Below are 25,537 nucleotides of genomic sequence, written 5' to 3' on the forward strand. Positions count from 1 at the left end.
CGTTCATTTACATATCCTAAAATATACCAATATTTTAAAAAATATTTAAAATACAGCATACAAAAGAATAGAAATATCAAGTTGAATCTAGAGTATCAATGAACAACAAGAAGTGACCACTATTCTCTAGCAAAGGTATGAAAATGAGTGCATATTATTAATATTTAATATTAAAGGCAGGTTGCTTGTGTGAAACAAGTACATCCGAAATTCAATTACCTGTCACAGAATGCAAATCCATCAACAGAATTATCATTCCAGATAGGTTTTCCTGGACAATTTTACTCATAATTCAGTTTCATAATTGAAATGGTTATATAAATGTCTCTTTAAACAAACTATATGTAGAACTTCAGGAATGTAGTCTGATGTTGACCTGATTTTTTTTTCTCTCCTGTTTCTAAACTCTCAAAAATGAAAAACAGTTCAATGCTGTATATTAGAACCCATGGGTTCTGAGTAACTACTGCCTAACATTCTTAATTTGAGACAGTGCAGCCTCAGTTGGAGAAATACTGTGAAATGGTTAGTTTATAGACATGATCACTGTCGGGGAAAAAAGCTAAGTAGCATAGTAGCTTAAAAGAATTTGTGTTGGAGAGTTATGGTTTAGTAGAACAAATCTGCCATTTAACTGAAGTTTTTTTAAAAAAAAATTATAGTCAGTAAGATTAGCCTTCATCAACAAATGCTAAGTCATAGCATGTTACACCACAACACTGGGGCTCAAGCTGTCTTTCAGCCTCGACTCAGTGGAAAAGCAAGTTCAAATTACTCTCAGTCTCGCTCAGCCTTGTCCACCATTAAATATTACAATACATGATAGAATGGATGTAAATGTGACCCTTCTGGAACTGTCACTCACTGGGATAAAAGGTTCACTGATGTGCCAAATAAACAGTCAAAGCAGATAAAGTTACAGCTATGCTGGAATTGTTACATTCCCCTCTCAGGTTGCCAGTAACAGCAGATTTCATTACAGAGTGCTGCCACATTAAATAGCCAGTTCCAAATATCCTGCCTTCTATATTGAATAATTACTTACTCACTGAAAGGATAAAAAGAAGAGTTATGAATGGGGCTCTTGTCAACAGTGAGGCAGGAAACAGCTGACATGGGGTTTATGTTACATATGTTGCAATATCTAACAATTTATGGTCACACAGAAAACGGGATACAAATTATATCATGATATTTCTGACTGAATTCTCTTATGGCCTTTGCAATGATCACATTAATTAATTAACATACTAAAAGAATTAAGGTAACTCTAGGTGGCAGAATTAGTTTACTTTTTTATAACCTTCCATCTTTTCACTCAATTACACTATTTCTCTTCCCTATGATACAGCTAAATTCATCCTGAATATTAGAATGCTAGGGTCCAATGCATTGTTATATACTACATGAACATATTTTATCCAAGGGTAAAAGTAATCCATAAAAGCTTAAAGATCATCTACTTTTTGATGGAACACTTTTCAATACCAATTCCACTTAAAACTTTACCACTTACACCTTTTAATTCCTTTTTTGCTCCTGATCAAAAAATTCAAACAACACAGAAATATACAAAATAAATCAAATCATTCAATATAATTTACAGATAGTTCACTCTAACTTGCAAACCATCATATATGTATAAATACATCTTTCATACAATTTTTCAAATAAAAGGATGCTACTATACAGCTTTATAACTTGCTGCTTTGTATTCGAACTTTTTAAATTTCAAAGGGTGTGCACTGGGCACTAATAATTTAAATAATGAAATGTGTTTATATTAAAATGTTATGCTAGTAGCTGCACTAACAAAAACAAAAGATTGAGAATTAGTTTCAGAAAATGTTTCCCACTAGGGCAGTTTTATTTAGGTACCTTAAATTTGTTTTTCACTTCATAATTAAGAAAATTATAAATCATGGCTGATTTTATATTAAACATGTTTTTGTTTAAGATTTGTTTTTTAAAAATATTTTTTTAATTTATTCTCAGAGGGGAGGGAGGGAGAAAGAAAGAGACAGAAACATCGATGTGTAGTAGCCTCTCGCGCACCCTCCACCAGGGACCTGTACTGCAACCCAGGCATGTGCCCTGACAGGGAATTGAACCAGAGACCCTTTGGTTCACAGGCCAGCACTCAGTCCACTGAGCCACACCAGCCAGGGCTGTTTGTTAAGATAAAGTGCTCTGAAATCATTATACCACCCATGAACTTAAGGCGACTCCTCAAGAAGATGATGGGTGGATGGGAAGGTAGAGTGGAAGGAAGAAATTAAGAAAGAAAGTTGATTATTTTTCTTTTGCTATATTACAGAGGAATTATTTCTTCAGGAGTGATCTTCTATTGACATTTCCAGTTAAAGGATCTGGTACAATCATATCTAAAGATTGAAAAAAAATAATGTGGCAACAGAAGAGAGGCTTGAAAAAGACATTTAATAACAAAAGAATTATTTGAAGCCAAATCAGCCGCTTTCAATGCTGTAAGAAAACTAAAGACAGAATCATGATAACAGCAAAGACAGGAGGTTATAGGACTCCAACTCAATTAAGGGCTAACACTTTAAGAGAGAGATAACACACTTCGAGAAAGACAGATAAACGTGTGGGCCCCCCAAAACCTGTGACCGCTAAGCCCTGTAAACCGGCCACACTGAGCGTGGTGGCACACACTTTAAGACATGGCTTCTTCTCCCAGAGCTGGAAACAGGCTAGAGTCCTTTTACTTCCACAAAAGGCAAGAAAACCCAATCCAAATAACAGCATACATGTGAGTATAACAGCTATATTATTTCCATACTCAGAATTCAATTGTTTAAAAATACATTTCGAATTGACAGTAGCCAAAACTGTTCTTAGATGGTCGGCAACCAAAAACTTTTGGAATATGTTCCTCTAACAACTTCTATATATTCTCTCTCTTGTATTGGTATAGAGACATATACCTAAATGGCTTAAAAGGATGAAGAAGGATTTTTAAATTTGATCTTAAAAGAAAGGCCAACTGCTAAATCCTTGCCAGTATTTCTTTCACAACACTACAATTAGAAGTTCGAGTAGATTAAGATACTACAATATAAACCTGTAACATTTCATAACTTTCTCCAACCTCTCCCCACAACAACAAAAATATTACTATACCTAAACACTTGAAAAAAAATACAAGACAATCTGTTATTTTTCAAGGCCAAAAAGAAAAACCATCTTGTTATGCCAATTCTTGGGTCACTGTAATTGTGAGTGACAATGACAAACACATATCCTGATAAATCCATTATTGATAATAATTACCATTTATTAAAGCTGTCCCTGTGCTAACCACCTTATATGTACTATCCCATTCATTCGTTCATCCTCTACCCATCCAGCCAGCCAGCCATCCAAGAAACATCAGAATTCCTGACATACCAAACCAAGTAGGAGACAATAATAGCCACATCATCTCACTTACAAAGAGCTTCACTCTTTAACTGTTCTATAAAGTCAGTTTTTGCAGTTTATTAGTATCAGTTTCACTCATGAATTAAAGAATTATTAAAGTTAGTACTGAATATAATTTTCTGAATATAACTATAAAATAAAATAGAATTATTTTATAATTATAACCTATATAATTATAAAATACTCCTAAGGGTAAGCTATAAAATTAAATTCATAAAAACTATTTTAACTTATTATTAGCTGACATTTAAATCAAATATTCTCTGACAATATTCCCATTATATTCCACAAAGGGGAAAAAAAACTCTCAAGAGACTCTTTAAAGCAAGAGTCACCAATCTCTCTGTGAAGGACCAGAGAGAAAATATTTTAGGTTTTGTAGGCCATATAATCTCTGTCCCTATACAGGAAACTATCTTTTATGATCCCAATGTAGGGAAGGATTTCTTAAGCAATACATCAAAAGCACAATGACTGAAAAAAATAATCTTGTTAAGATGTCAGATTCCTATTTAAAAAGATACTCTCCTAAAAAAATTAGTAAAAAAGGGGCACAAACCAAGAGAAGATATTTGTAATGTATAAAAAAACCAACTGAAGATCAATATCCCTAACACATAAAAAAATTCCAACAGATCAATTTTAAAAAGACAAATCCAGTAGATAACCAAGAACAAGAAACCACAGGGAGGAGAAAAAAAATCCCTGAAAGGCCAATAAACATCTGAAAAGATGTGCAAGTCAAGGCTCAACCTCAAAACTAATTAGAAAAATGCAAATTAAAGCCATAACTAGATTCTATTTTGTGCCCACCAGATTGGGTGTTATAAAGGGTATGAAGCAACTCTCATAACTGCTGATCCAAGTATAAACTGGCACATCCATTTTGGAGAGCAAACTGGTGATCCAGTTTTCTGACACAGCATGACGATGGTAGGTGTAAATGCTAGAGAAACTCTTGCACTTTAAGGGAGATACAATAGTGATATTCTTTTTGTGATAAAAAACAATAGTAGCATTGTTTTTTTAACGGTGAGGAAAACAAGCTAACTGCATCAACCGAAGAATGGATCAATGCAATGTGGGAGGGGCTCAATCTATGGAATAGTACATATAATGAAAAAGTATAAACCAGGGTTGCATGTACCAACACAGATAAAATATCAAAAAACAATGTTGAGCAGACTGAATATGACTTAAATATTATTCTCCCCATAAAATTCCAAATAAATTGATCGTAGGAATAAAAACATAAACACTTAGTAAAGAAATAAGAATCCTCTATATGGTAGATAATCCTCAGAGCTAATGACGGCAGTGGACAACACACTTGAAAAATGCTCAAAGTGCCGCACAGAAAGCCTCACACAACAAATACGCACCCTGCTGGTTCGTCCTCAGCTACTTAATACCCAGTAGAATACCTTTCATTATGATCTCTCTGACCAAAATTTTTTTTTACCAAATTCATTGGGAAATAGGTTCTTAAATTAGGGCCCATGAACTGTTACGAGGGTTAGAGATGACCCAGAAACTATAGACACCAATTTGTGCGCATTTTTAGAAAGTAAGTCCGTAACATTCATCAGGTGCTCAAAGAAGATTGCGACTTGTCTGGGTGAGGGCTTTACCCCCAAACTTATGTCTGATTTTAGGTGGAAATCAAATGAATACATTATTTTCTTTACAACCAACTTGGTGAGATACAGTTATTCTGCAAAGTAATCAACTGATAATTCAAAGAAGATAATTTTATAAAGGTTCCTCTACTGCTTGTAAATTCAATTTTCTTTTAATGTTTAATTACCAAATTATTAACATAATTCTAAAACAGTTCAGTAATATTAATTTTTCATTCCATTTTACAGATGGAAAATATCTAAAAAGTTTTTCAAATTACTACAATACACAATAAAATTTTAGGGAAGTTGGAATTCATAACCTTAAATCTTAAAACTTTTAACAGAATTCTTTTCATTAGCAATTAACTTGACAAAAAAGCAAAATACTGCCCTTTTATTTCAAAAAGTCATGCATGTATAAAGCTAGTGGTAAAAAGCCAATGAATGTGGAATTATACTACAATCTTTGAGGCATAAGAAGCAGGGTTTATTGTTAATCTTTATCAACCATTTGCTGTTGTCCAAGCCATCTAAACAGGTACTCAATGCCTGTTGTGCAAAATCTCACATAAGCACACACTCTGGTAAGATAGCAAAAGTGACATAACTATACCTTTTCAACTATTCTTTTTAAAAAATTCAAACAGTAGTAGTACTCTACCGCCACAGTTTCATGATTAAACTGCACAAAGCAGCTGTTTATCCACTCACAGCAACCAGCAGGTGAACCTGATTCAATATTTATCACAGGCTTTCACAGATCACTGCTAACCAAGCAAACGTTTTAATTAAGCTGGAACTTGCTTCAAAGAGCTCATTCAAGATGTCAATCAGCAGGTAAGGGATCAGATACAGTGTCAGGTGAGAGTGTGTAATACAAATCCACAACTTTCTTCATCCCATCGCTGTAAATTAGCCTGCTCTAAAGTTCAGACTCTGATTGTAACAGACTGCCAGTCTCCTGGAATGTGTAACTGAAGTCACTCAAATTCTATTGTGAAGGTTGTAAGCAATATGTTAAACTGCAATGGGCTAGCACATTAAGACAGATCCTTTTCACGGTTGTTTTTTGATACCATAAGTGTTTGTTACCCTACTCTCCACTTACTGTTTACTTTCTTGCCTAGTGTAAATGGGAATTCCTTAACACAGTTGCCCCAGTTTCTGAAAAGTTTATGTTTGGGTAGAATTCATCAAGAAAGACCTAAAGTAATATAGTTTTTATCTAAGTTAATACTTGAACAGTCTTATTATATAAGAATTCTCAGTTTAAGTCAAAAACATAAAAATGTTCAACCTGCTATACAGTAAACATTCTCCTGGACTAACAGCACTTCACACAGATGTGACTACACATAGCAGTGAGTCCCAAAGTATGGTGACCAACTTCATAACAAATATCTGGGGTGTTTATAAGGAAAAAATGGGGGGCAAGAATCAAAGGAAAGAGAGCTGGGGGAGAGTTCTTTCTCAGAGATAAATGCCAGCTAAATATTGTAAATGGAGTGACAGAATTTTTTAAATCACCATTTTTCAACTCTCTTGTGATAAATGACTCCTGAAAGCTACCTAAATGGATGCTAAAATCACTAGGTGAAAAGTTGCTGGAGAACAAGATATTCACTAGTGTCTAAGTGTCGCCCCCACAGATTATTTACTAATTATGCCTTTATAATGGAGAGGCCTAGTGGTCACCACCTTAATAAAGTGGTCAAGCTTGCCATCATCAGTAGTGAGACAAACTGGCATCACATACCTCTTGATGTGATAAAAATGAGAAATATATGTGTTCTTCTTGAACAACACTATGATTATAAAATCTAAACAATCAAGACATGAATCAAAAAGAACCCAGAAATACAGAAACTGCAGTAAATAGATATATATTATTTAGTTGGTGAAAGTTAACCCAACTGCACACTTACAATATGTGCCCTTCTTATATTATACTTCAAAAGGCTATTTAAAAACCCTATCTCTTGGGGTTGTGGGAGGTATTTATTTTCTCCTTTATGGTATTTTGGTAATTTTCAAACTTTCTTCCATGAACCTTTTAAAATGAGAAAACAAAGCTATCTTGACATCATCTTCTACATATCGACCAAAATAGTTTAAAAAAATAACCTATGTAAAATATTTTTGCTTCTTTCATGGGCATTAAAAGTCAGATATTGTATTAATATACAAGCCTCTGAAGAAGCACCACCCAGGAAAGCTTTCTGCAGTGATGGTATGTTCTACACCAACACTATTCAGTACACTTGCCACTAACCACACACAGCTATTGGCCACTAACCACACGCAGCTATTGATAGCACCTGAAATGTGATCAGTGCAACGTAGGAACTGAATTTTTTTTCAAGATTTTATTTATTTTAGAGATGGGAAGGGAGGGAGAGAGGGAGAGAAACATTGATGTGTGGGAGATACATGGAACGATTGCCTCTCACACGCCCCCAGCTGAGGACCTGGCCCACAGCACAGGCAAGTGCCTTAACTGGGAATCAAATGCATGATCTTCTGGTTACCAGGCTGACGCTCAATCCACTGAGCCACACCAGCCAGGACTGGAACTGGATTTTAATTTTCATAATTAAAACAATTAGTCACATGTGGCTTATGGCAAGTGTATTGAATGGAACAGTATAGACTTAAAGTGTATTACCACAGGTTCTGCATTTAATTTGGAAAATAAACTACTAGTTAGAATAAACAAAATATTTTAGAAAAACAAGATGGGAAAGAATGGTATATATTCTTATATATGTAAGACCACTGTGTATATGCTAAAGATACTATGCTAGGCACCTCTTTAGACACGTGTCCAACCCTTTATTCAGAAAACTAGTCATCATCTATAGCCTCTGCTGAAAAGGTTCACCGAATATTTACGTTAATAACACATGGTCATGCCCAAACTCAATCCCAGGCATAACAAGACCAATCAGATTCACTTTCCTAGGAATTGGTACTTGGGACATGTAAACTCAGTTAATTAACTACAGGCAACAAGCCAGAACATCACGTAGTCTTGAAGCCTTCCATTTGGAGATGTCATTGTAAGGTCATATGAAAGAGGTTATGTATCCAGAAAACCAGTCTACAAAAAAATAATGAGAGAATTCTATAGAGAGAGGCAGGGAAGACACACTTGAGGCCCCAAAGAAAAGAGAGAAGTTAACTAAAAACTTTTGAGTTTCAATAAGGGCAGTTGTATTTCCTGCTTGATCTTTCTTTGAGTAGGCTTCTACTTCTTCAAAAGCAAATCACTCTGATTAAGACAGGTGGCATTTCAAATCAGTGGGGAAAATATTTAATTCATATTCAGACAAATAATATTTGGAGAAAAATTAGTTCGACCCTGCCTCCCACCTGTATCCCATAGATACAGAGAACAAACTGACAGTCACCACGAACATAAATGCAAAAAGCCACAAAACATTATCATATCAAAACAAATAATGTGTAGAAATAATTATATGCCAAAACCAAATGGATGAATTCCTGCTGGGCAAGGCTGGTTCAATATCTGAAAATCAATTAATGCAATCCGTCATATCAATAGACTAATAAAGACAATGCACATGGTAATATCAATAAATGTAGAAGAAGCATTTGCCAAAATCCAACACCCGTTCATGATAAAAACTCAGTAACCTAGGAATAGAGAACTTCCTCACCTTCATTAAGAATAACTGCAAAAAGCCTACAGCAACCATAATGCCTCATAGTGAGAAACTTAAAGCTTTCCCACTAAAGATCAGGTATAAGGCAAAGATGTCCTCTCTCATCACTCTTTTTCAACATCATACTGGAAGTTCTAGCTAATGCCAAGAAGACAAGAAAAGGAAATAGAAGGTATACAATTTGAGGAGAAAGATATAAAACTGTCTTTGTTTGCTGATGACATGACTGTCCACATAGAAAATCAGAAATAGTCAACCAAAAGACTTCTGGAATCAATAAGTGATTATATCAAGACTGCAGGTACAAGGTTAATATGTAAAAGTCAATTACTTTCCTACATACCAGTAATGAACAAGTCGAGTGTGGAATTAAAAACACAATACCAATCATATTAGTACTCCCAAAATGATTAGGTATAAATAAATCTAACAAGATTTTCATGAGGAAAACTATAAACCTCTGATTAATGAAATCAAAAAGAACTAAATAAGTGGAGAGATGTTCATGAATAGAAAGACTCAATATTGTTAAGATGTCAGTTCTTCCCAACTTGACCTATAGATTTAATGCAATCCCAGGGAAAATCCCAGCAAATCATTTTGTGGGTACTGACAAACTAATTATAAAGTTTATTCAAAGAGATGAAAGGCTCAGAATAGCCAAACAGTATTGAAGGAGAACAAAACTGGAGGATTATGCTGTCCTACTTCAAGACTTATTACAAAGTACAGAAGTTAAGACAATGTGATATTGGTGAAAGTGACAAATAGATTTGTGGAACAGAATAGAGAGCATAGAAATAGGCCCACATAAATGTAGTCAACTGATCTTCAATAAAGAAGCAAAGGCAATAACATGGAGCGAAATTAGTTCTTCAACAAATGGTACTGGAAGAACTAGATGTCCACATACAAAGAAATGAATCTAGACACAATCCTGACAACTTCACAAAAATGAAGTCAAAATGGATCACAGACCTAAATGTAAAACACAAAAGTATGAAACTCCTAGAAGATAACACAAGGAAACCTAGATTATCTTCGGTGTGACTTCAGATTCAACACTAAAGGCATGATCTATGGAAGATTTAACTAATAAGCTGGACTTCATGACAACTGAAAATTTCTGCTCTGCCAAAGATCATATTAAGAGAATAAGAAGACAAGTGATAGACTGGGGGAAAATATTTACAAAAACATCTGAAAAATGACTTATCCAAATATACAAAGAACTCAACTAGAGAAAACAACACAATTTTTAATGACGATTTTAATGCTTTTAGACCTTGTTAGACCCTCACTTTTTCATGCTTATTAGAAAGGTTACCAAGGAAGATACATAGATGGCAAATAAACATATAAAAAGATGCTCAACATAATGTGTCATTATGTCATCAGGGAAATGCAGCACAAAATGACAGCGAGCTATCACTACACACCTGTTAGAATGGCTACAACCAGGACTTCCGCCAAGATGGAGGCGTAGGTGGAAACACTGTGCACAACCAAGTTTAAAGACAACAAAGTTTTAGTAACAAAAAACTCAGCCAAAACAGAGAAAATTGAACTAAACAAAAGTCTGACAACAACAAACCTTTCAGCCAGACCAGTAAGAGGGGCGAAGACAGCAGCAGAGCAGGGTAGGGCAGGAAAGATCCACCGGACCAACCCAGGAGCACGACCCAGGCATGCAGGCAGCTGTGGGCAGATCCTGGGTGTGGAGTAGCAATGGGCAGACCCATTGAGGGCACAAGGCAGCAGGCTGACCACGGTCACACATTTGCGCGCAGATTAACAAGCAAAGGAGCGAGCAGTGAGACAGACCGCCCAGGCCCTAGCAGCGGGGACCACCATTGACCCCCTTTGACCCTGCCCCCACATACAACATCACAACCCAGCGACCTGGGTGGCCCCGCCCTGGTGAACATCTAAGGCTCCGCTTCTCATACCTAACAGGCGTGAAGAGCAAAACATTATGGCTCAAGAAGAACTCAAAGCCCCGGAGTTCATAACTCTAAGCGACCAAGAAATAGCCAAACTTTCAGATGCACAGTTCAAAACACTGGTGATCAGGATGCTCACAGAACTGATTGATTTTAGTCACAAATTAGAGGAACATATGAAGGCTAAACTAATTGAAATGAAGAGAAATGCACAGGGAACCAATAGTAATTGAAAGGAAACTGGGACTCAAATCAAAGGAGTGGACCAGAAGAAAGAAAAAAATGACCAAACAGGAAAATATGAAGAAACAAGAATTTTAAAAAATGAGAGGCTTAGGACCCTTCAGGACATCTTTAAACGTTCCAACATCTGAATTATAGGGGTACCAGAAGGGGAAGAGGAACAGCCATGAGTGGAAAACTTTTTTGAACAAATAATAAAGAAGAACTTCCCCAATCTGGTAAAGGCAATAGACTTCCAGGAAATCCAGGAAGCTCAGAGAGTCCCAAAGAAGTTGGACCCAAGAAGGAACACACCAAGGCACATCATCATTACATTAGCCAAGATTAAAATGAAGGAGAGAATCCTAGAAGCAGCAAGAGATAAGGGACAGTCACCTACAAAGGACTTCCCATCAGACTGTGAGCAGATTTCTCAAAAGAGACCTTACAGGCAAGAAGGGGCTGGAAAGAAGTATTCCAAGTCATGAAATCCAAAGACTTACAACCAAGATTGCTCTATCCAGCAAAGCTTTCATTGAGAATGGAAGGACAGATAAAGTGCTTCTCAGATAAGATCAAATTATTGCTAAAGGGACTTATCTAAGAAAAAGAAGTTAAAAAAACATGAACAGTGAAAGGAAAGCAAACTCATAGTTATTAACAACCACAACTAAAACAAAAGCAAACTAAAAGGACAGCTAGATCAGGAGTGGAAACATAGAAATGAAGATCTCAAGGAGGGTTAGCAACAGGGGAGTGGGAGGAGGAGAAGGGGGGAGAAGGTACAGAAAATAAGTAGCATAGACAGTAGATAGAAAATAGATGGGGAGGGCAAGAATAGTATGGGAAATACAGAATCTAAAGAACTTGAGACACGTGGTCATAAACTAAAGGGGGTAATGGTGGGGATGGGGGTAGGGTGGAGGGGAATGAAGGGGGGAATAGAACTGTAATGGCATAATCAATTAAAATAAATAAATAATTTTTTTAAAAAGTAAAAAAAAAAAAAAAAAAGATCAAATTCAGGGAGTTCATCATCACCAAGCCCTTATTATATGAAATGTTAAAGGGACTTACCTAAGAAAATGAAGACAAGAAATATGAACAGTGAAAGGACAGCAAACTCACAGTTATTAACAACCACACCTAAAACAAAGCAAACTAAGAGGACAGCTAGATCAGGAGCAGAACCATAGAAATGAAGATCACATGGAGGGTTAGCAACAGGGGAGTGGGAGGAGAAGAAGAGGGGAGAAGGTACAGAAAATAAGTAGCATAGATGGTAGGTAAAAAATAAATAGGGGGGAGGGCAAGAATAGTAAGGGAAATACAGAATCTAAAGAACTTGAGACATGTGGTCATAAATAAAGGGGGGAGGAATGGTGAAGGAGGGGGTTTGCAGGGTGGAGGGGAACGAAGGAGGGGAAACAGAACCACTGTAATGACATAATCAATAAAATATATTAAAAAAAAAGGAATGGCCACAGCCAGAAAGCTGATGACACTAAATCAAGGATGCAGAGTGACGGGAACTCTCCTCTATTGCTGGTGGAATATGAAATGGTCCATAGTGGCTACTATAGAAGACAACTGGCTGTTTCTTAAAAAACTAAATACACTCACCATATGATCCAGCAGTCATGTTCCTCGGTATTTACTTCGAGGAGTTAAAAACATATGTGCACACAAAAACCTATATATAGATGTTTATAGCAGCTGTGTTCATAACTCCCAAAACTTGGAAGCAAACAAGATGTCTTTCAGTAGTAGATGAATGGATAAACTGTGGTACATCCAAACAATAAAATATTATTTAGCATTAAAAAGAAATCATCTATCGAGCCATGAAAAGACATGGAGAAACCTTAAAAGCATATTACCACATGAAAGAAACTACATACCATATGATTCCAACTATATATATGAAATTCTGGAAACAGCAAAACTATGAAGACACTAAAAAGATCAGTGTTAAAGGGTAAATAAATGGTGATGGAAGGAGACCTGACTTGGGGTAATGAACACAAAGTACAATATACGGAGGATGTATTATAGAATCATATACTTGAAACCTATATAATTTTATTAACCAATGTCACTCCTATAAATTCAGTTTGAAAAAAAAGATCCGTGACTGACAGTGGTTCTGGGGGAAAAGGACATGATGAATAGGCAGAGCACAGAGGATTTTTAGGGCAGTAGAAATACTCTGTATGAAATGATAATGATGGATACATATATTATACATTTGTCCAAACCCATTAAATGTACAACACGAGGAATGAACCATAATATAAACTATGACTTCGGGTGATTGTAATACGTTAGTGCAGGTTCACCAACGATACGAAATATACCATTCTTGTGGGGGATGTTGATTATGGGGGTGGCTATGCATGTGGGAAGGCGGGACCTATGTAGTAAATTCATATGCCTTCCCTTCAATTTTGCTGTGATCCTTACACTAGTCTATCAAAATAAAGTCTCAATAAAAAATCAAAAATTATGAAAAATAACCAATGATTTAAAGCAAAAATATTCGCAAAATAGTGTGTTGTTCATAATCAATAGAGAAGTAAAATATATAACAAAAATTGCACAAAAAAACGAGAGTGGAAATGAAAGCATAGTGGTAGAAGGTTCTTACACATTACATGTGAAGTGAAAGACTCATATGTGAAAGTACAGTGATAAATTTAAGATGCAAATTTTAAACCCTAGAGCAACCCCCAAACAAACAAACCTTTGCAAGGTCACTTTGTAACCCTTCTCACCAAGAGGTGAATTCCATCCCTTGAATCTCGGTCTGGCCATGTAACTTGCTTTGATGACTGGGATATCAGTATGCATGACACAGACAAGAGCTCAAAAGATATCTGTATATTGGGGTTCCTTCTCATGCTGCGCCTGGAACCCTGGGGCCACCAGACACATATACCACGGTTAGTCCACTAGATGATGATACCTACCCCATGGGCCCAGGGGACGCCAACCAACCCCTGTAGCAGAGCTGCCTTGCTGACTGGCAGCTGACCTGCAGCTGACCACAGATGCATGACTGGCCCAGCTGAGATCAGCAGAAGAAGTGCCCAGCCGAGCCCAGCCTAAACTGCTGACCCCCAGAATAATAAGCTAAATAAATGGTTGGTTTGTTACATAGCAATAGATAACTAATTATGTGTGTGTGTGTATAAAAATAGGTAGCAAGCAAAATATCAGGGATTAATACTAACAGGATAGTTGAATTAATAATTAATGTTAATAACTTAATTATACTTTGATGGTTTCTAAATTTTCTCTAAGAAACAAATGATTTTTCATATACAAAAAATGTCATAAAAATATATAATTCCATATCAAAATACTATTTTTCATTATTTCCATCTAAATACCAAGGATCTAAAAAAAGAACGTTTTTGACCTAAAACATTTGAATGAATTGACAGATTTTAAGTTCTATCAGAGTTTGGATATAAACAGTTATGAGAATATAAAAAACTAAATCAATGACAAGACAAAACAAATATTAGCACTAGAAAAAATAAAACCTGGTTTGTGGAAAAAAATATATAATACAGTATACTATTGGTTCAGTTTTTACAGTATTGACCAAAAAATTACAATAACATAAACAGCAAATATTGGAAAAGTTAAGGGAAAGAAGGAACGAGAAAATTAGAAAAAAATAGTAAGAAAGCAATGGAAGGTATCTAAACCAAAAATTTCAAAAAAAACAGCTAACCAGGTTATTTTTAATCAAATAAATAAATATCAAAATAAACAGGTAAAATGATTTAAAATGATTGACTTCAAATAGTGGAAACTGGTCGAGAACAGAATCAATGCAGGGGTCTACCACTTTCTATTTGAAGCCACATAGAAATCTTTAACTCTGACATATTATATACGTACTTTGAAAATGTAAAACTTTAAAAAGGAAAAAAATGTCCAGGAACTAATTCAAGTACATATTTGGCATATGATAATTGCAAAACTTCCTATCGGGAAAAAACTACGCTTTAATTGACAGTAGGACTATAGGCCATCTGTTTGGAAAAGCGCACAGTGAAGATCCTGGCTCACACATACAATAAAATAAATCCTATAAATAAGAGAGTGAAATGTAAAAAAAAACAAAAAACTATAACAGAACTATGAAAAATATCTATTGTAAATTTACACGAACAGGTCCAGAAAGATCCTCATTAAAGTGTTTTATGGTTTTACTTCTGGGAAGCAGAAAGAGGTGTGGGAGCAATATTTTGAGGGAGAATATTTTGATTTCCACTCTTTATTGGTTTGTACTGTTAAAGGTTTTTTAAACAATTTTTTTAAATTTGAGTTTTAAATTTCCTTTGAGTCTTTAGTAGATAAAACACAATTGAAGATAACTTAATCTTTCTCCAACTGTACATTGACTACTTAATAGAAGGTATTTTAATGCAAGACATATTGAATAATAAAATGTATTTTCTCTTGCATAGTGCTTTGTTTTTTCCTCACCAGCCAACAGGAAAAAAAAAATTTTTTTTCCTAGCCATTTCTTTTCTCTCCTTTCCCCCAATTTATAATCATGAATCTATACTCACTCAATTCTAAAACTAGGCTCAAATCATAGTTCCAACTATTTACCCGGAGTATAACCATAGTCAAATAATCTAATATTTTCAGGCTTCAATTTTCTTATGTGTGAAATAAGATGAATATCTGCTATTTTCCTGCTAGTGTTGATATAAAAATTAATGAGAAAATATAAACTACTGGCATAAGTATATATTCCAAAAAGCTATCATTATATCATTATTAATAACTTTTTAGGAAATACAAGTTATTGTTTTTAAGCATCTGGCATGTAATAGGTTTCAAAAATTTGTCTGCCTTGAATAAATTATACTTCAATTAGTTGGCAATATTATCTAACAACTTGTTCTGAGTAGCTACAGAAATCAAATGTTTCTAATCTTTTGTTTATACTCAGCACCAATTTACCTGTTGGTCCTTGAAGTCATTGTCTGACTTTTTTGTGTATGTATTAGTACATAAAAACTACAACAAAAATGTACCATAGAAGGAGAAAAAGAACATTTTAAAACCTGCTTTAAGTTGCTTCTCTGTAGAACCATCACACTGCATTAAGTACATGGATCTGAGTAAAATTTGTAAGCAGCAAGAACTAGTGGTAAGTCACGCACACCCTTAACTCTGGCCATTTTTTTTTTCATTCATTTATTTAACAAACGTGTGAGTACCTACTAGGTACTGGTCCTCGGCCAGATACTGGTTATAAAAAAGTGAACAAAAGAGACATCATTCTTGTCCTTATGGTTATCCTGACAAGAAGACAAACAAAACAGTTACGCCTACAAATAAATATGTAAACTGTGTTAAGCCTTGTAATGAAAAGAACAAGCTGTTGAGAGACTATATGTAGACCTATCTTAAGTGAATTATTTATATGGTACTGCATACAACATGACCTAGAACAGTGCAAAAATGAACTATCTTTCCCCCAATGATCATCTGTAAGAGTTTATTCAGAGGCAGAATAGTGAGGTGGTTGAGAGGATCAATTCTAGAGCTGATGGCCTGGGTTTTACTTTAAACCAGCCTCTCATATTAGTTTTGTGCCATAAACAAGCTATTTAAATTTCCTGTGCCTTAATTTCCTCATCTGCCTCTGAGGAAATTTTAATACCTTTCTCAGAGAGTTACAATAAAAATTGAGTTACATAGTTTTGTCTTATTTTGAAAACTATCAAAGTCACAAAAAAGTTAAAAGCACTAACTCACATCAACCTGTATTTACCAGGTAAACTAATATTTCTGCAATGCTTAGCAGTGCTGCTGGTACACAGTAAACATAATATCACTACATAACCAGTTATGTTAAATTAAAGTAAATTAAAATTATGAGAAAGGACTTGTAAAATACCTCTCAGAGAAAACTGGTAATTTTCTCCTAAGATCCTAGAGAACCTACCAAATATTGAAAAGAAGGAGGAAGAGAGAAAGGAGGTGGTGTGAAAGAGAAAGACAGAGACAGAAGGGAAAGAAAAGGCAAGAATGTAAGACAAAAAGGCCAAGGTTGTGCCCAACGGCACTTTATCTGAAGGTCAACAGCGCTCTCTGCTGGACCCATATCTTTTCTACACACTAAGCCAAAGAAACACTACTACTACACAAAATCAAACAATATCATCACTTTTGTAAAGGTATATAGACAGTGTTAGCATTTATTTAATGAACAAATAAAAAGTAAACATAAGCATAATAATGAATCTGTGAAAATACCTCACCTTAGTGAGGATTTACTAAAAGAATGAAGAAGACAAATAAACTCTAGAGACAATGATTATAAATAGTGGAACAAAGTAATATCAGAATGGTAATGTTCTATTTTTAAAAAACAATGTTTTTCTTACCATTTTAATCATATCGAGACTAGTTCTTCAACATATAAGTTATCAGTACAAAAAAAAAGAATCTAAATGTCCATTCTAGTGGACAATGCAAGGTAATTCAAACAAGAGAGGAGGTATTGACACCCTTTTCTGACTTAAAGAGCAAGTGACTGGAGATGATAGAAACCTAAAAAAATAACTATTTAATTCTCCAAGTTGAAAACCAAATTAATTTAATAAAAAACGAGAAAATTTGAAAGAAAACCTAAAAAGTTTAATGTCAAATTTAGAGAAAAAAAATCATTAAACTAATTTGTCATTTAATTTATGGAGGAAAGTTTTTCAAAAAATAATACAACTGCAGATTTCAAATGTGTAAAGATGTAACATTTATATCTTTGTAGAGATAAAAGAACGAAACATTATTTATGAATCCAAATAGCCATTCTTTTAAAAAATAAATACTGTCCTCCTTAATATTATCTTATAAGAACCCAAAGAGGAAAAGTATCCTTAGAATTTAGAGATGTTACATATGAATGAAATATAAGGTATAATCAATCTAGTCCCACCATCTTTTTCTTCTCATTGAAGGGACAGGTCCTAAAAAAGAAATGTTACTGTTTAAGTCCCTCAAGTTACCGTATTTAAGATCTTTAGATAATCTAGATTAAAATATGATACATAAGCCCTGGCTGGTGTAACTCAGTGGATTGAGCGCGGGCCTGCAAACCAAAGCGTCACCAGCTCAATTCCCAGTCAGGGCACAAGCCTGGGTTGCAGGCCAGGTCCCCAGTAGGGGGTGTGTGAGAGGCAACCACACATTGATGTTTCATTCCCTCTCTTTCTCCTTCCCTTCCCCTCTCTCTAAAAATAAATAAATGAAATCTTTAAAAAAATATGATACATAAAATGTGAGACATATGATCTCTCAACGTAAGTTCTAACATAGATTGCATTTTTAAAAATCACTTTAAGGGGGTTGGTGATAATTTCAGAAGTTGCTATACAATAAATATCAAATCTTATGAAACGTACTTTTCTTCTACTCCTTTATTCCAGGACTAACAAAAAATATTTTTGTGATTTATAATACTCTACTCTGCAAAGATTAAGAAATGATATACAATGAGGGAAGAACAGTGTCTTCAATAAATGGTGGTGGAAATACTGGACAGCCACATGCAAAAGAATGAAATTCAGCTATTTCACAACATACACAAAACTTAACTCAAAATGCATTAAAGAATGTAAGACCTAATATCACAAAAATCCTACAAGAAAACATAGGTGGTAAGGTCCTCGGCATAGGTCTTGGTGATATTTTTTAACTGACACAAAAAGCAACAAAAGCAAAAATGAACAAGGCTACTACACCAAACTAAAAAGCTTCTGCATAGCAAAGGAAACCATCAACAAATGGATAGGCAATGTACCGAATGGGAAAAAATATTTGCAAATCATACATCTGAAAAGGGGTTAATATCCAAAATACATAAAGAATGCATGTAACTCAACAGCAAATAAAAAATCTAATTAAAAATGTAAAAAAAGAGCCCTGGCTGGTGTGGCTCAGTGGATTGAGTGCCAGCCTGTGAACCGAAAGGTTGCCAGTTGGATTCCCAGTCAGGGCACGTGCCTGGGCTGAGGGTCAAATCCCCAGTTCGGGGGAGCCTGTGAGAGGCAACTGATCGATGTATCTCTCACACACTGATGTTTCTCTTCCTCTATTTCTCCCTTCCCTCCCTTCTCTACAAAAATAAAGAAAGAAAATGTTTTTTAAAAGGTACAGCCCTGGCTCTTATGGCTCAGTGGATTGAGCACCAGCCTGTGAACCAAGGGGTTGCCAGTTCAATTCCCAGTCAGGGTACATGCCTGGGTTGCAGGCCAGGTCCTCAGTGGGGGCTGCGTGAATGACAACCATACATTGATGTTTCTCCCCCTCTCTATTCCCTCCCTTCACCTCTCTCTAAAAATAAATAAATAAAATCTGTAAAAAGATCTAAATAGATAGTTTTCCAAAGGAGACTACAGGTGGCCAATAGGTACATGAAAAGATGCTCAATATCACTTACCATGTAAATGCAAATCAAAACCACGATGAGATATCACCTCACAACTATGACAACGGTCAGAAAAAAAGGAGTGGGAAGAGGAGAAAGGGCAAAAGAATGCAAAAAGTTTATAAAGGCCTAAACACTGAACAGATAAATAGTAATTTTGTAAGCCATCTAAAGACTTTTGAAATTTGTTCCCAAACCTAATGTTTTCTCACCCCCTACTTGTAAAACCAAAAATTCAGACAGAATATGTAACACAATAGTTTTTAAGGTACAGGACATCAAGTACAGAAGAGTGATCCCTGAGAGACAGGAAACATGAGATAGGCCCTGTGACTGCTTCAGCGTGTCGTCTTGAGAGTTTCCAGTCTATAGCATGAAGAGGGGAATCCAGACATAGCCCAGTAGCCCTGAGTTCCAGAGACACTGACTGCTGCAAGTCCAGGGAGACCACAAAGACTGAAGTTCACAGGGACAAATACCAGAGTGGGGAGATCTGCACAAATGAACCCTAGAGATCTGCAGAGGGACCTCTCAGAGTATCTGATAGAGTACTGATTAGCACAAGCCAATGAGAAAATAATCCAAAACAGTAGCAAGAACCACCTGAAAAGATGAGGCATTCTCACAGAGCATGGAATAGCACCTGCTCCTCCCAGACAGGCTAGAAAAATCTCCCAACTCATGGAGCACTAGGTAGATTACTCAACAGGAGCCAGCTTCCATTGAGCCCCAAACCAAACCCCGCTCAGGTCCCACCTAACAAACAAAGCCTAAAAACAAGACCCAAAAGGATCACACCGATTCAAAGAAACTTAACTGTATTCCAGAACAAAACTCAGGAGTATTTACAGAAATACAGTACAATAACATCCAGCACCCAAAAAGGTAAAATTCACAATACATTCACACACTGCCTAATATTTCAGTCAACAACAGATTACAATACACGGTGGTGGTCCCATAAGATTACAGTGGAGCTGAAAAATTCCCACTGCCTAGTGACACGGTAACATCAGAAAGCATGACTTGATCCCCATCTTTGCAGTGATGTAGGCGTAAGCAAACCTACTGTGCTGCAGTCATTTGAAAGCACAGCACACACAATTATGTACTGCACACACCACTTGTTAATGATGACAAACCATTATGTTATGGTTTAGTGTATTTACCATACTATACTTTGATCATTATTTTAGAGTATACTTTTCTAATTATAAAAAAACGTTTGCTTAAAACAGCATGCCATATTATGTTAGTAAAACCTCATCCATGTCGTGTCTCCTGACTGCATCACTTTCTCTGTGGTTGATTTAATCTCGTGCTGTTTTATAAAGCGACATGTGATACAAGCTTGTAGCCTGCAAGTGACGGGTTATACCACATAGCCTAGGTGTGGAGCAGGCTACAACACATAGGTGGTAAGTGTATTTTATGATGTTCACACACTGATGAAATGGCCCAATGATGTTTTTAGAACATATCTTTATCATTAAGCAACAATGGCTGTATGTGGAACTCAATAAAAAATTCCCAGGCATGGAGGGAGACAGAGATATGGGTGAAATATGTAAAGATGAATAAGAGGTACAAGTTTCTAGTTATAAAATAAGTCACAGGGATGTAAGATACAGCATAGGGAATATGGTAATAACCTTGTACAGTGAAGATGGTCATAGACTTAGCATGGTGGTCACATCATAAGGTATATAAATGCTGAAGTACTATGTTGTATACCTGAAACTAACAATAATGTATGTCGACTATACTTTAATTTTAGAAACTTTGATAAAAAAATAAAATATAAAAAAATTACCACCCTGGCTGGTGTGGCTCAGTGGATTGAGTGCCGGCCTGTGAATCAAAGGGTCGCTGGTTCAATTCCCAGTCAGGGCACATGCCTGGGTTGTGGGCAAGCCCCCCAGTAGGGGGCACATGAGAGACAACCACACATTGGTGTTTCTCTCCCTCTCTTTCTCCCTCCATTCCCCTCTCTATAAAATAAATAAAATCTTCTTTAAAGAAATAAAAAGATTATTTAAAAATTACCAAGCATAATTCCTTTTACAGCAGTCTTCCTTAATACAGGTTCCAAGACCCCCACTGGATGTCTGAAACTACAGAGTACAAAACCCGGTATATACTGTTATTTTCCTATACATACATACCTCTGATAAAATTTAATGTATAAATTAGGCACAGTAAGAGATTAATAACAATAACTAATAATAAAAAAAGAACTACTAAAACAATATATTGTAATAAAAGTTATGTGAATATGGACTTTTTCTCCCTCTCAAAATACCAATAACTACTCTGATAACCGGGACATCCACTAAGTGACTAACAGGTGGGCGGTGTACACAGCACGGAAACAAGGCACAAGGGGAAAATTCACATCCCAGTTGGGGCCAAGTGGAGCACAGCAGAGCACACAATTTAAAACTCATGAACCATTTATTTCTGGAATTTTCCATTTTTGGAATGCAACTGACCATGGACAACAGTAACCTTGAAAATCAGAACAATGGTTAAGGACCACTATATGTAACACTATGGAAATGAAAACTAGTCCATAGTCATGAAATAAAACCTGTGGCTGCACCTGCTGGAATGGCTATCATCAAAAAGACAGGAAACAACAAGTAGTGGAGAGGATACAGAGAAAAGGGAGCCCTCATGCAATGTCGGTGAAAATGTAAATTAGTACACAGCCACTATGGGAACAGTATGGAGATTCCTCAAAAAATTGAGAATAGAATTTTCATATAACCCAGCTATTCCACTTTTAAGTATTTATCTGAAAAATAAAATAACACTAGTTGAAAAAGACATATGCACACCTAGGTTCATTGCAACATTGTTTACAATAGCCAAAATATGGAAGCAACCTAAGTGTCCATGAATAAGATAAATGGATAGAGAAGTGGTGCACATGTACAATGGAATATGATTCAGCCATTAAAAAAAAAAGAAATCTTGCCACCTGCAACAAGATAGATGGAACTAGATGGTATTGTGCTGAGTGAAATAAGCCAGAGAAAAAAAATACCATATGATTTCACTTACCGTATACGCAGTCTAAAAAATTGAATAAATGAACAAGCAGACCAGAAAGACTCACAGGTCCAAAGAACATTTTGACAGTCACCAGATGGAAGGGGAGTTAGGAGGTGACAAAAAAAAAAAAAGTAAAGGGATTAAGAAGTAAAATTGGTAGTTACAGAATAGCCATGGGGATGTAAAGTACAGCATAGGGAATATAATACTGTAATAATTATACAAAGGGGGAGTAGGTTTACAGTTGTGAGTATACAAAATGCAGAATTTATTCTTGTATTATTTATTTGTATTACAACTGTAAACCTACTTTTGCCCACCTTTGTATAGTGTCAAATGGATACTAGATTTATCAGGGTGATCAACTTCATAAGTTATGCAAATGTCGAGTCACTAGGTTGTACACCTGAAACTAATATGATATTGTATGTCAACTTTAACCGAAAAATGTAAATTACTTTTAAAAAAGAAAAATTTGAAAAAAAAAAGAACAGAAAAAGAATAATAAAAAATGACTATAGCTATAAAAAAATAATTACCATCATTTTCTGTCAAGTCATTCTTTCAAGTAAAAATGATGTTCCATGAAAAAAACTGGCTAGTTCGTCTCATAATCCAAACTACCCTACCAGTGCTTTTCCTCAAGACGCCCACCCTGCTCCTGTGCAAATGTGTTGTATGAGTATCACTCATTTATTCACACAGAATGTTAAACATCTCAAGCACTGAGATTTGATAAAATTAGTAATTTTTACTGCTTCATCAAGGACATTCTTAAGTAAAACCGGCCTTTTTAAACTGAGTACTAATGATGGTGGAGAAAACTACTGTTGGTACAGGTTGATGCCACCACCTTGATTGTGCTGCGGCACCAACAGCTTTACCCAACACTGCTTCTGCTCAGCAGTGCAAATGTCAAGACAGTAAAAAACAGGTAAATAACATCTTAATATCACTATGAAAATACTTTTGCCCTCACAGAGTACCGAAAAATATCTCAAGAATCTCCAGAGCTCCTCCCCTCCAACCCAGAGCACTCCGAGTCCACTGTCATGCCCTGCAGGTTGTCCTCAAAGGCAGCCAGGGCCTGGGGATGGTGGGCAGTGAGGCGGCCGCTCCCTGCCCACACTGTCCCTCCAGAAGCACCCAGTGGACAGCTGAACTGTGCACGGATGAATACAGACAGTACGATGACGCAGCCGCACCACTACTTCTTGAGAAGTGCTGCTCTAAGGACACTGACAAAACTTTAGGGAAGTGGGATTCACACGGGCGTGTCCAACCATTTGGCATCTCTAGGCCAGAATGGAAGAGTTGCCTTGGGCCACACAGTAAACACACTGCAACATGTCATGACAAAAAAATAATCTCATGTTTCAAGTAAATTTATGATTTTGTGTTGGGCTGCATTCATAGCCAACCTGGGATGCATGCAGCTCGCAGGCCGCAGGTTGGACACCCCTGTTTGAAGAGGCAGAGGACATTCAGATCTTTTTCAAGTCCCACTCTGTGATTTTAGAGTGGAAACATGATAGCTCTTAGGACTTCTGAGTTGTTTTATACTGTTCTCTGCATTACAGTATTCTTCTTCTTTTTTCAACAACAGATTTAGCACATTCCACATTCTCCTTCTTTAAACAGGACAATGGCATAAATACATACATTCTGTGGAGAAAAGGAGTTTATCTTTCTTAATGGGGAGCTGAGTTTTGTGGTCTTTCCTGAGACAACTTTTGTATCCAAATGGTGTACTTCCTTTTCAAAACAATGACGTTTTCTAATCTGTAAACACAAAATGAAAATAAAGTTATAGTAAACTAAAAGTTTGAGCAGCCTAGTTGTTCTCCAAGGTCAAAATAGCTATAACTGTGTTTTTAGCATTAAAAAAATGACTATTTCTAACTGGCAACAATCAAATAATTTTTAAAAACACAAATAGACACCTCATTACAAGACTTAAATTGAATACAGTAATACCTCTGGAATCCTAATCAAATTAGCTTTAATTAATGATATGTCAAAACTACAGTACTGAAAAATGATCTTCCCATAAAATAGTTCTACCATATGAATACCAAATATGTATCAGAGCAAATTACAAATTATGTATCTAATTAAAAAACAAAAGCAAATAAAATGGAAACCTCATTCTAATTAAAAGACTCAGAATAAAAACTTTAAATGTAAAACTCATAATTTCCTACATGATAGAATAAATTACCTGATTACTATTATTATTACTACTACTTACTAGATAGTTGATAATCCAAGTTGTATTTGACTAAATTTCTTTCATAAATAACACGAAGTTCTCTTTACAAACTGTCTGTGCTTTTTCCTACTTGCCAAAACCCTGTTTACTTAAATTATAAAGTCAGGGGGTGGCATTTCTATTGATGACCCCATTCCTACTGAAATAGAAATGAGACCCAATGAAATCAGGGAGTGAACGTTGTATGTTCATCCCCACCTCAGACAGCCAACTTTATGTACACATTTACTGGGGAAAAAAATCTCTAAAGAGTCATGGTTCATTTGTAATTGGTGCTTTTCCAAAAATAAATTAGTTTATCCTATTTCTAAAACCTCAGTTTAATTGTGGAAGTTAAAGATTATACATAGAATAAATAGACTACATAAGAATGTAAGCACATTGAATATATTCAGTTAAAAATATACATTTATGTATAAATGACATGTTAATTAATAATCATTTTTTGTAACTAAGTCTATTAGGGTCCTAGCCTCCCTATCTCACTGACATCAACTCTATTAAAAACCATAGTATTCATCTATGAAAAGTACATGTCATTTAAAATATCTAATAATTGAGGTTTTTCAATAATTTTTAGGAATAAACATATTTTCTCATATACTAATATTAAAAACCCAATAAATAAGAGTAAACCTTGTAAATGTACTTACACTATGAATACCAAAAATACCCATGACATAAATATTAATAACAAAAGGACCTGGGCCAAAAAAATATGCCATTATTAGTTAAAAACAAGAGAAGAGTTAAAAAGTACAAAGTAGCTATATTATTAATAAATGCCATAAGTAAATATTTTACTATCAAATTCCTTGTATATAAGA

General features: G+C 35.5%; 1 protein-coding gene across 1 annotated transcript in view; it reads right to left on the bottom strand.

Annotated features, from left to right (window-relative positions):
* The window catches only part of BRIP1 (BRCA1 interacting helicase 1), a 115,183-nt gene that overhangs the window by 77,079 nt on the left and 12,567 nt on the right, over positions 1-25,537 (bottom strand). The window contains exon 6 of the mRNA XM_037163755.2: positions 24,101-24,220. Within this exon, the coding sequence (XP_037019650.2) occupies positions 24,101-24,220 (120 nt within the window). The remainder of the gene's footprint in view (positions 1-24,100; positions 24,221-25,537) is intronic.

This window comes from Artibeus jamaicensis, unplaced genomic scaffold (genome assembly GCF_021234435.1).
Source record: "Artibeus jamaicensis isolate MK-2021 breed Jamaican fruit bat unplaced genomic scaffold, CSHL_Jam_final contig_1998, whole genome shotgun sequence".
Taxonomy (NCBI): Eukaryota; Metazoa; Chordata; class Mammalia; order Chiroptera; family Phyllostomidae; genus Artibeus; species Artibeus jamaicensis.